Source organism: Coenobita brevimanus, chromosome 7, assembly GCF_032717465.1.
Source record: "Coenobita brevimanus isolate Jiangsu-jjx chromosome 7, ASM3271746v2, whole genome shotgun sequence".
In the NCBI taxonomy this organism is placed as follows: Eukaryota; Metazoa; Arthropoda; class Malacostraca; order Decapoda; family Coenobitidae; genus Coenobita; species Coenobita brevimanus.
The window spans coordinates 7,538,397-7,550,896 of NC_136960.1; the positions used below are offsets into that span (position 1 = coordinate 7,538,397).

At 43.5% G+C, this 12,500-nt stretch overlaps 1 protein-coding gene across 1 annotated transcript in view; it reads right to left on the reverse strand.

Annotated features, from left to right (window-relative positions):
- Positions 1 to 1,722: 1,722 nt before the first annotated feature.
- Positions 1,723 to 12,500, reverse strand: part of LOC145404785 (uncharacterized) — a 73,382-nt gene continuing 62,604 nt past the window's right edge. The window contains exons 28-30 of the mRNA XM_080276302.1: positions 6,122 to 6,233; positions 5,008 to 5,235; positions 1,723 to 3,234 (exon numbers count right to left, since the gene is read on the reverse strand). Coding sequence (XP_080132428.1) covers positions 1,723 to 3,234; positions 5,008 to 5,235; positions 6,122 to 6,233 — 1,852 coding nt within the window. The remainder of the gene's footprint in view (positions 3,235 to 5,007; positions 5,236 to 6,121; positions 6,234 to 12,500) is intronic.

Consider the following 12,500-nt stretch of genomic DNA (forward strand, 5'->3'; position numbering starts at 1 on the left):
GATCTGAGCTAAACTCATGTTGTCCCACCTCCATATTTACAATTATCCAATCTATAACTTCTCACACTCATAACCATGCAAATTTCTTACTACAAAACTATCACATTTTTGAAACATTTGTTCCTGCACTATCTAGAACTGCAAATAATTGTAATATAAACTTAATTCAAGATTTATAAGAACACAGTTATAGTAGTAGTTGTTGCAGTCCCAGGATCATCAAATATAAACCCAGTGGACAGCAACCTGAAGCTGACCCATTCCTGTAGTTCACCATCCTTCTTTCCAAGACTAGAGAGGAAGCTGAGGTACATTTGTATGACTGGGCAGTTTCACCACCCAGTTATACTGGTGCCACCACATGAAGGTGTCCCTCTCCAGCAACTTCAATACAATTAGACCTCCTTATAATTAAGCTGTCTGATGTTCTTTTCTGCTCTTACAACCTCAGTAGAGAAATACTGCCTAATAAATTCTCACTGTTACCTATGAAATGAATTTGCCAATTTCTCCTCATTTTACATTAGCAGTTACAGGTTTTGTGGTTGGCCATTTGAAGAAAATGCAGAATGAGAGACTGACTGTGGTGATGGGGAAAGAGGTAAGGGTAGACTGAGGATGAAATCAAGTGATGGGAGAGAGAATAAATGATGAACTAAGTGTGTATGTAAGTAAGGTGGAGGAGGAAATCAAAGTTAAGACAGAAGATGGGATGTAGAAGGATATGAAAGAAACTGATGTAAGTTGGAGGGATGGCAGCCTGATGGTGGAAAACAGGGTGACATGGAAGCAATTTGTTCATGGCCACCCTCTCAGAGATTAAGGCCTCTGACAATAGGTAGGTATATAAAATTATCTGTAAAACAATCAGATAATTTAAAACACATCCCTTATAATGAAGACAGTCTGTACTAATTGTCATATATATATATATATATATATATATATATATATATATATATATATATATATATAGATAGATAGATATAGATATATAGAGATATATAGAGAGATAAAGAGATAGTTAGATAGATAGATAGATAGACAGATAGATATAGATAGATAGATACATACATACATATATATAGATCTATCTATCTATCTATCTATCTATCTATACATATATATAGGTAAATTTCTATGAATGCATAATCTGTTCCACAATATGCTATGTTAAAAAAAAGAAACAAAGTCCAATAAAATAAGGCTCTACAAAGGTCAGAATAACATATAGGCCTATATACATAACAATTAACTCTTTAATCTGATGACATTTTAGTCTTGCCATCTTCAGACAGGTTTATATAGCTTAGGAGAGATATTTCAAGCTGTAAGGGTTAGATATGGCATGCTATTACCCTTTCACTATTAGGTGCCCCTCTCTTAGGCCATGTCCACACCAAATGTTGCTGGTGCAAAAAGGAGTTATGTGTCCTTGTAACCTTTAGAAGTTCTCGTCTGCATCTGCCCGCATCCAGTGGGGTCACTTGTACAAGTTATGATGATGGAAAACTCACACCCGCACTCACCAACATCCAGTCGGGGCCACTTGTACAAGTTACAGTGATGCAAAACTACCACCCACTCCCACCCGCATCAGTGAGTATTTGGTGTAGGCATGGCCATAAGCTGAATAAAACTGTCTGGTGGTGGCACAAACTAAAACTAAATACAAGTGTACTGTACACATCAATGGACTGAAAGGGTTAATTATTCTGGCTATTACTCAAGATGGGAATTGTTAACTGATGGAAATAATTCTAATGAGTCAAGATCTTCTATCTGCTGGGAACTGGCTACGGCCCATTCTCGCTGACACTCAGTCACCTTAATCCTATGACCTACTTTTTCTATAATGCTCGAATTTTTCCTGTTCTTGTGGGCCCTGTTGTTATCAGGATGGTGGGTTTTGATATGTTTCTGTAAGGCTGCAGCAGAAGTGAAAAGCACTCCTATACATTTGGGACATTCATATGACTTCATGTGCACACTCAGTATGTGCTGGTCAAGACTCACTTCACTGTTAAATATTTTCCCACAGTTTGTAAGGGCACACTTAAAGTTGAGGCCATTTTCAACCTCTAATTTCGGTATGACTATTTCCTCCATATGTATTTGTGTGGGAGTTTTATCACCTGTATGTTGTAAACTGGTACTCCCTTGTGCTTCATCATGGTCACCAGCTTGAGGCACACTAGACTCTTGAATTCCTTTTTCTAAATTCTCACTGTCATCACCAACCCTAAAAATGTTATGGGATATTAAATGTTCCTCCCACTCTGCCACCTTGACGAAAGATTTGGAACATGGGGCACAATGAATGGTATTATTAGGACCTGGAATGGCCAGATCAGAGAGACTGAATTCCTGTGATACAAAGGTAGGGTTATCGTGAGTGGCATCAATGTCACGATCTAGAGCTGTGTCAGTTGGTGCCGTTACCCATCTACCCTCATGGTCCATCATGTAAATCTCAAAAGCAGTGTCATCAGGAACCTCAACATTTGGAGTCCTTATATTGCGAGGCTGAGTCATCACCACATTCGGGTTGACGGAAATGGTGTCCTCAGCATCGTCATCAGCTGCCACACCTTCACCACCACCCATCATGGCCACACCTGATGCCTGTAACTGACTTAACACACTCTCATCGAGGGTCATGGGTTGTAGGTTGAGAAGAGCTGATGGGTCAATGGTTCCCAGGTTGATGCCTGTCAGCTGTAATGACACTGTACCATCAGGCATCATGATAACAGAATTAAGAGTCTCCTCAGCAGGTAACTCCATAACAGTCTGTTCTGCCTGCTGGTTGTTAATTTCCAGAGGATCCTCATCAACTACCAGTAATTTGGATGACACTTTCCCTGCTGAAAGGGACTGAGCCGTCTTAAAGTGTTTGATGACGTGAGCCTTCCTATGACCCGAGGTTCGGAATTTCAGGCCACAGTGGTTACACTTAAATGGTTTGTCACCAGTGTGAAGCCTCATATGTATGCTAAGGCTGCCTTTTGTTGCAAACAAAGTGTTGCATTCAGGGCACATAAAGTCCTTCCTCTTTGAGTGAGTTTTCATGTGCACATCCAAGGTAGATTTTACCGCAAATGCCTTCATACACAAGCTGCACGGGTATGGCCGCTCACCAGTATGAATCCTGATGTGTCGCACCAAGTCTGATGGTTTCTTGAAGCTCTTACCACAGGTCTTACACTGGTGGGCATGTTTCTGGGGCTCAACCTGAAGCAGAACAAAGTTACCACTAGTAATAATATGATCCAGCCATAAACATGATCAAATCGACAGCTGAATGCATAAATGAAAAACTAACTGTCAGGATTTTGTTAGTGTACTTTACTACAATATTTCAAACATGTATTATCAATTAATATTTTCAAATTCATTATTACATGTAAAGTTCGATGTTGAAGAAGTCTCACTGAAGCAACTGTATACTTTTTGTTTTCTTTACATTTTAGACCTCGTAAATTAAGTACTGTAAAACCATCCATTACCTGAAGCCTAAACAGTCCATTCAAAGAAGCTTAGCAGTCCTCCCAAGCACCATCACCAGATATTGTCACACCTTCACATATCACTGCTTGGGCTTTATTACCAAACTTTCCATACTGAAGCATGCTACAGTTATCTCTTTTAGGACTGGTGTGATGACATTAATATCCATTAAAGTACCACTACTAACAATAAAGCTGACTTAAAATTACCCCCAGTTTATCATTACCATCATCATCCAGACCTTTCCCATCCCAAGGTTGGGTGAGTAGGGTCCAGAGCCAGAAAAAAATTGACAAAATGAGATATTAACCAAAATTTCCCCAACTCAATAAGCCTCACTTCCATTCAATCACCATATAGTCCCCTGAAATTCTGGCTGTAGACCCAGTTTTCAGTACCAAATGTATGGTAAAGCTGTGACATTTTGGAAGACATTCCTTATTTACAATGAAGACTACCTGTAACTTTTTTCACCACCCTAGCCAAATCCACTTCAAGTACTGTAGTAGTAATAGCAGCAGTTGTAGACCTGAGTTCATCTGAAATATGAACCCAATGGACTGTAGGCTGATGTCAACCAACTTTTCAGGCTGCTAAGTACTTGTTAATAACTAGAATGCATTCTGAGAACTCATACCTCCACCAACATCAATAATATATATGATTTACTGCTGCAATTCCTCTTTCTTACCAGAAAAAAAGCTTTTATGGTCTCATGTGCTCAATTAGTTCTACAGTCTTAGTCAGCCCTGTTACACAGTTTCAGAGAGCACATACCTTTGCCAAAGCCAATAAAATTCATTATTTTCTGCATCTAGATCCATATCCACCTCAAAATCTAATCAACTCTTTCATCACCCACTGCCCAACTACAGTATCTAACAAATTTCGCTGAAATTTTAAAAAGTTATATTAGTTATATGGTACGCAAACAGACAGACATGAGTGAATACGTTTGATAACCTCCTCAAATTTCATTGGTGGAGGTAATAAGAAATAAGGTCCTGATGGCACCCTTATTATCATTCTTCTTAAGAACTGTATTTCCATATGGACACCCCACCCAAGCAAACTCTTCTGTCTCTGTTAACTTGCATCTTTCCTTCTTGCTGGAAACTTGCTATCATCCAGACTTTTTTTTTTTTTTTTATGCATGGAAGAAGAAACCAAAGGCTAGAAAATTGCAAAATTGTTCCTTCCAAGAAAAAAAGAAAGAAAGAAAAAAAAACATACAAAAGAGAACTAAATTCATGATCCGGTATTTCAAGATGCCCAGACATACTGCACTTAAAAGACTGCAGGTCATAGGCAAAATAATATACACACAGAGGAAGAAATTTCCAGGGCTGATCTGCTGCATATGTGAAGGACTTGGAGTATTGATTAAATCTTGCTGGACAGGAAAGGGGTGAGACTCTGCTACCAGATGGGTGCCACACAACCTCTCTAACTACTCCTACAAAAATTATAATAAAAGTTCTTCAAACTGTTGCTTACCTCTTCTCTAGCATTGTCTTTTATATAAACAACTTCCATCTGCAAGTTGGTATCACCCCTCTTCTGTGCCTGCTTGCCCTGTGCTGCGTCTAAGCCATCCTCCTCTTGCTTCTTATTCTTATCTTCCCCTCCTACCATTTTGACATCATTAGTCTGCTGAAGGATGGTGTCCATGTCTTGAGCAGTCAGTGTATGAACTTTTTCTGGGCCTAAGTTCGAGTCCTCCCGCTGAAAGAAAGGAAAGATAAAAGTATGCAAACATCTTGAACAAATGCTGATGAATTTAGTATACAACACACCACTAGCAGGAGCAAACAGTAACAAGTGAAAGGTAATGACTGTGGTGTGTGTGGACCTGGTGATACAAAAAAAACAAACCTGAAACCTGACAATGGCAATATATCCACTACCGGCAGCAGACCATAGTTGCCTGGATGGAGAGTACATGGTGGCTACAACAGCATGCTTTGATTTGTTGTTGCTTTGGCAACAAGTTTGCATGAGTCGGCCTTGATCACCTAATGGCAGCTCTCCACACCGTTCAATCTCTAGCAGAATCTCTATTCAGTCCCTTATCCCTGAGGTAATGCTCTGTGACCTCATCTCACTTTTTTTCAGTCTGGTTCTTTCAACTCTTCCCTCTACGATCAAACCTCTCACCCTCCGCACCCAGTTGTCATCCTCCATCCTCTCCTTATGCCCAAACCATCACAATCTATCCCTTCTTATCACATTACATTCAGATGCCATCCCTTCTACCAACTCTTCATTTGCAATCCTAACCCCCCCAGGCCTGTCATTCAAGGACACAATACTCATACATCTAATCATTCTTGTCTTTGTATGTCTGAGCTTATAAATATCCTTCTTGTTTAATGCTTGTAATAATAATAGATAACAGAATAACAATGCAGTGCAACTACATATAACACAGTACTTGGCAAACAGTGCTCTTAGCACATACTTCAAAGGAACATTTCCCTGCCATACCCCAAAAGACCAAGGCTTGAGTGTTAATCTCCCTGCATGCATCAGAGAATTGTTCCACAAAAGAGAAAGTACCCAACTTTGACACTAGGAAAAAAAAATAAAAAAATAAAAAATAATGGCAAACCTTGATCTTTGTAATGGCAGTGTTGATATCATTGATGGGGTGAGACTGAAGATGTTTCTGGAAGTCTGCAGGAGACTCACGCTCATCATCACACACCGGACAGCGCCAAACACTGCAACCAAAAGAGACTTTCATCAATCAATGCTCTCACAACAAACTATTTCACTCTGATGTTGTAGGTGCTAGAAAGGGGTGCCTTCATGTAGTGGCACCGATATGACCAGGCTGCTCATCTACCCAGTTTTACGAATGTCCCTCAACTACATCTCTGTCCCCCTAAAAGGAGGATGGTGAACTGCAGAAGGACAATTTAAACTTGCAATTCACTGGGTACACATTTCAGACGAGCCTGGGGTTGCAACTACTACCACTGCAACTACTACTGCTACTACTATTACTACTACTACTACTACTACCACCACCACCACCACCACCACCACTACTACTACTACTACTGTTACTACAGTACTGGTACCCCTTCAGTTTGCATGGATGTATACAGAAATTTTACCATGCAACTCAAAATATGTAAATTGTTCCACTGAAATTCATATTATATGGCTAACTAGCAGAGGTACCCAGCACTGTCCAGGCTAAGAAAGGAGAACACTCTGATCCAATTTATTCTAGTTCATTCTTTCTACCTACTCCAGAAAGACCATTTACCTCTTATGCATCTGAAGAGGGATTATATGGGATCCAAGAACTTTCTATTTAGCTTTTGCAGACTAACACACAGTATTTGTTTGCACCTGTTTACCATTACCAGTGACATCAAATGACCTCGGAAGTCAACCTCCCACAGCCTATGTCCGAACTGGAGGTCACGTGAGTCTCCATGCCAAAAACTGGGCGGCTGGGTCCAGTCATTCGAATGTGTATTACTGGTGACCTCAAATGACCTCTGACCAGTGTTCTCATATGATCTTGGAGGTCAACCTCACACAGCCTGTGTCCAAACTGGAGGCTGAGTGAGTCTCCATGCCAAAAATTGGGCTGCACGGGTACCCAGTGTTGCCTGGGCCAAAAAAGCGAACACAATATCAGTGACCTTAAATGACCCAGATCTGAATTTTGACCCCCCTAAAACCATCCTTGGGTCACACTCATTTTGTTTTGTTTTGTTTCGTTTTTGAAGGCTCCAACATGCTTGCATGCATCGGCCTTGGTCACCTAATGGTGGCTCTCCATGCTGCATGATCTATGGCAGCCTCCCCGTTCAGTCCCTTAACCCTGAGGTCACACTTAATGACCTCGTCCCATGTCTTTCTCGGTCTACCCATCACAACCCCACCCCCAGTATTAACACTTCTCACCTTCTTCACCCAATTATCATCCCCCATCCTCTCCACATGTCCAAACCACCTCAATCTACCTCTCCTTATCACAACACCAATACACTCCAGTCCCATCCTACCTCTCAACTCGTCCATCGTAATCCCAGCCTCCCCAGGCCTTGCATGCAGGGGCACACAGCACATCCATCTAATCATTGTCATTTCTGTATGTTTGAGCCTGCAAATATCTTCTTCCTTTCTTGCCCAGGTCTAACTACTATACAGCATCACACTCCTAACACAGGCTGCATACAAAGACCCCTTAGCACGTAGGGAGAGTCCTCTCAATGTCAGGAGAGGCAATAGCTCCTTGAAATTCTTCCAACCACTTCTCACCCTAGCCACAGAGCTAGCTACAGCCCCACCCCCAGCACATAACATGTCTCCCAAATAACAAAACTCTTCCACACACTCAAGAGACTCACCAGCAAGTTCAATCCTTTCATGCCTGACAATCTCCACTTGCTCTCCCCGACACACCGCACACATAAAATCAGCATTATCTTGCAGTCTACTCTGATACCACTACATCTCTTATGCACCCATTTATCACAAACAATGCACAAGATGGAATTACTTCCCACACCCTTGTGGCAAACTCCACATGGCCACGCTCCCTCGTCTCTGACAGTACCGCCACCAACCCTAGATATAATCACTTTTGTTTTATCTGCATTTACCCTAAAGTCCTTGCACCCCAAACCATCTCTCCACTTCCTAAATCTTTCCTCTGCCTCCCTTTCATTCTCTGCAATCAACACCAAATCACCAGCACACAACATCTCCCATGGAGTCCGTTTCTGAAGTCACATTACAGGGCTTCAAGTACCATGATAAACAACATGGGACGCAAAACTGACCCCTGATGCACACCAACATTCACGGAAAACTCATCAATCAAATCTCCATTCACTCTTATCTGCGTGCAAGCATCCACATACATGGCCATAACCACCCTAACCACCCACTTCTCCAAGCCAAGCTTTCTCATTGCCCACATCACCACCTCTCTAGGGACTCTGTCAAAGGCCTTTTCCAAATCAACAAAAACTAAATACAGATTCCTTTTCTTCCCAACATATTTTTCCTGAAGCTGTCGAACAATGAATATGGCATCAGCGGTACCCCTGCCTGGTATAAACCCAAACTGCATCTCATCAATATTCACTTTATGTCTCATCATACCTTCTAGAACTCTCTCCATGTCTTTCATTATCTGATCTAAAAGCTCTATACTGTACCTCTATAATTTCCTCTTTCCAGGGCATCACCCTTCCCTTTGTACACATTTCCAATTACACTCTTCAACCAATCATCTGAGACAACACACTCATATATTATCATATTTATCAGGTCAGTGACTAACCTCACCCCTGTATCTCCTGAGGCCTTCAACATTTCGGCAGTCAACCTAGACACACTTGCTGACTTTCCCCCCTGCATCCTGCCTATTGCCTCACTCACAATAGCAGCATCAATCAAAGGCCATGGGCCAAACACTGGATCTGCTGGCTCCAAACCTTCCCTGTCCCAGTCAAAACTCCTGATTCGATAACCTGCTATAATGCTCTCTCCATGCATCCTTAACCCGCCCCGTCCCGTCGACGTATGGGTACGTTGCAACATTTTGCATTTGCCAGTCCTGGCGACGTACTGGTACACTGTGCAATTGCAAGGTCCCTAATTTGCACAGTTTTCAATTTTCGCACGTGATTTTTCGTACGAATACACGGGACACCTTCCTCTATTCCTCTACAAGATGCCAAGCAGGGACAATGCCTTACACTGCATAATTTCCCCCCTCCCCCCCTCACGCCATTGTCTCGGCAATTCACCTGTTACCAGTGACCTGGCCAGTAAAGATATTCAGGGCCAGAGTGATTCCCCAATCGATGACAATGTGGAGGACAGAGTTTACATAGCATTAGAAGAAGAAACAGTCAGAAATAATGATCAGGTAATGTGGCAAAAGAAGGTCAGGTATGGGGATGAGTTAGTGAGTGAAACAATGCTTATAATGCCTACATTACTGCTTGAAAACCAATATACAGTAACCCCTCCAATATCCGGATCAATAGAGCCATCGGTAGGTTCGGATATTGGTTTCGTCCGGATATTGGGCCCCAGCTTATGGACTTGTACTTATGGACCCTAACTCAGAGAAACACCTATACAACTCCCTCCGGACATGCATAGCACCTATTTAACACCCAAATCACACCAATAAGGCACATAAATGACTGAAATAAATGCAAAAGAAACATAAAATGAGGGTTTAGAAGTATGTTCATACATTAATAAACAGTCTGGTACTTATGGACTCTAACCAAACCTAACTCTGAAAAACACATTCCTACTGCACATGCATGAGGTAAGTATAGTATGGAAAAAAGTACAGTATGACACATTCTGGTAAGTATAGTATGGAAAAAAGTACAATATGAAACATTCTGGCTACTTACAGCAAGTCCCTGGCCACCTTGATGAATAACCGCCTCCTCTCGGACTCTGACAGTAAGAACGATTTCCTGAAGCACTTGCAGTACACTCTTCCTGAAGTCTTGCACTGAACTTAGTCAATAACACACAGAAGTCCGTTCTCTTCACAGTGTTCACTTCAGTCCAAATAATGTTCCATTTTAATTCAGTGTTGCACATTAACAATTCCCAAGTTTTTTTTATTTTCCAAAGCCAAAACAAAGAAGGTTAGTTACGTTAAATTTCTTTTCTACTGAGTCTTTTCTCTCATTTCGAAAACCTTAACACAACACACCGTTTTTTTCACTGCACAACACTCAAAATTCCCGTGTGGTCTAGTGGAGAAGTTCTTGCTGTTTATTCACTGTCAGAGTCCGAGAGTATCACTGGCAGGCGACCAAGGGGTGCATCGGTGGGTCGTGGTGATGGCGTACCGACTACAGAAGACTCTGAAGATAGCTGCAAACTCACATCGAGCGGTGACTCCACTGTAGCTGATGTGCTGGGCTGTGGCTCGGAGCATGAGGGCCTGTCTTGGGGAGGCAACGGAGTGGAACCAGGGCTTGGCACAGTGGGGGTCACGGGCCTGAAAAAACTGTCAATCGTTGACTGACGCAAGGACTGACGATTCTGGCGATTGATGATGCGCTGCCGGAAAGCACGCACTTCCTCCACGAGTCCCAAGGGCCCCATCTCCCTGTCGCAGTCCGGGTGTTCCAGGTAGTCTAGGACGAACTCTAGATGTTCCCGGAGTGCGCTCAGCTTGGGGATAGCTGGAGTAGTGTCCTGCTGAGAGGAGTCCGCATCATCATCGCCTTCGTCGTCGGAATCTTCAAGTTCGGGACTGACACCAGCAACCGAAGACGCGATCTCGATATCAGACAACGTCTGATACCCAGGATCGCCCTCGTCATCGTCCAACCACTCACGAACATCGTCCACATCAACATCGTTGCCGTGCGTGCGTAGCCGTGCATGGAAGTCATCCACGTCAAACCCTAGGAAATCGTACTCCACATCTGTTCCAAGAAGCAGACGAGACCAACCATTTTCAAGAGTTTTCACAGGGACTTCCTTCCATGCACTAGCCCAGTTGTACAGCGTAGACTTGATGTTGTAGCGGCGAAGGTTTTCCAAAGTCCGCTTGCCTCGAGTGTCACGTCCTTCCCTGCGCTCGTCCTCGTCCTCGAGAACAACCATCACCTCGTCCAGGAACTTCCGACGGTACAGGCGCTTTGTTGCCACGATCACTCCTTGGTCCATGGGTTGAATGAGAGCAGTCGTATTAGGTGGCAGAAACATGCACCTAATACGGCCATTCTCAGCAACCAAGTCCTTGTCGCATGGGTGGGCAGGTGCATTGTCGAGGAGAAGGAGAGCCTTTACCTGGTCGCGAGGAATTCCCAGTGTCTTCGTCTGGTACTGGATGACCTCCTTGACGAAGTGACGGTGAAACCAGTCTTTGAAAATCACAGCTGTGAACCATGCTTTCAAAGAATGGTACCATACGACAGGAAGGACATCCATCACCCCACGAAGGCACCGAGGCTGCTTTGCATGGCCAACAATAACGGGCTTAAGCCGGTGCATGCCGTTAGCATTGGCACAACACAAAGCAGATATCCGTTCCTTAGAAAGCTTACGGCCAGGTACACGCTTCTCCGTCTCATCAGCTAGAGTGTTCGTTGGCACCAAGCGATAGAATAGGCCAGTTTCGTCAGCGTTATAGACTTGACCGAGAGTGAGGCCCTCCCTGTCGATCAAGCCTTTCACCTTGTGCCGAATCTCGTCAACTCCATCCTTGTTAGCGTCCAATGCTTCGCCATGTGCTTTACGGTTAGTAAGGCCATGTTGCAACTTGAACGCGAAGAGCCAACCCTCGGATGCCTTGAAGTCTAGGGCGTCGTGAAGCCTTGCAAACTTCTCAGCAGCAGCCTTCAGCTCCGTTCCACGTACCATCACACCAGCTGCACATTGCTGTCGATACCAAATCAACGTGGATCGGTCGATTTCTGCATACTTGGGGGTAAACATAACCTTCCTTTCCACGTTGCGTTTGCTTCTCGACGAGAAGTCAGCCGTGTACTGCATGAGCTTGTCTCGGGAACGCTTGATATCGAACAAAGTCGACCGGGCCAGGTTAAACTCGCGGAGAATGCGTGAAGAAGACCAACCCGCATCAACTTTCTCCAATATCTCCCGTTTCTTCTCCAGAGTCAACACCACTCTCTTCCTTTTCTCAGGAGGCGGGGCCATCATCATACACACTAAGAGGAGGGCAGAGAGCAGCAGGAGGCCTTGCAGCAAGTACGGCACCACCACAAAAGCGAGCATGTGGGCAGCCATGGCGAAGAGTGTAGGTCCAGTCGCGGTGAGAGACAGGCGGGAAGTGGGGAGGATGCAGCAGCGCTCGATTGGATGTCGGAGAAATGACGAACCAAAACAATGCTCTCACGCAGCGCGCACGGCAAGTTCAAATTACGGACAGCAAAAAATCGATTTTTTTTTTTAAATTTTTTTGGATTTTCGGACCATTTTGGGAATGTTTGATCCCAGGACGATAA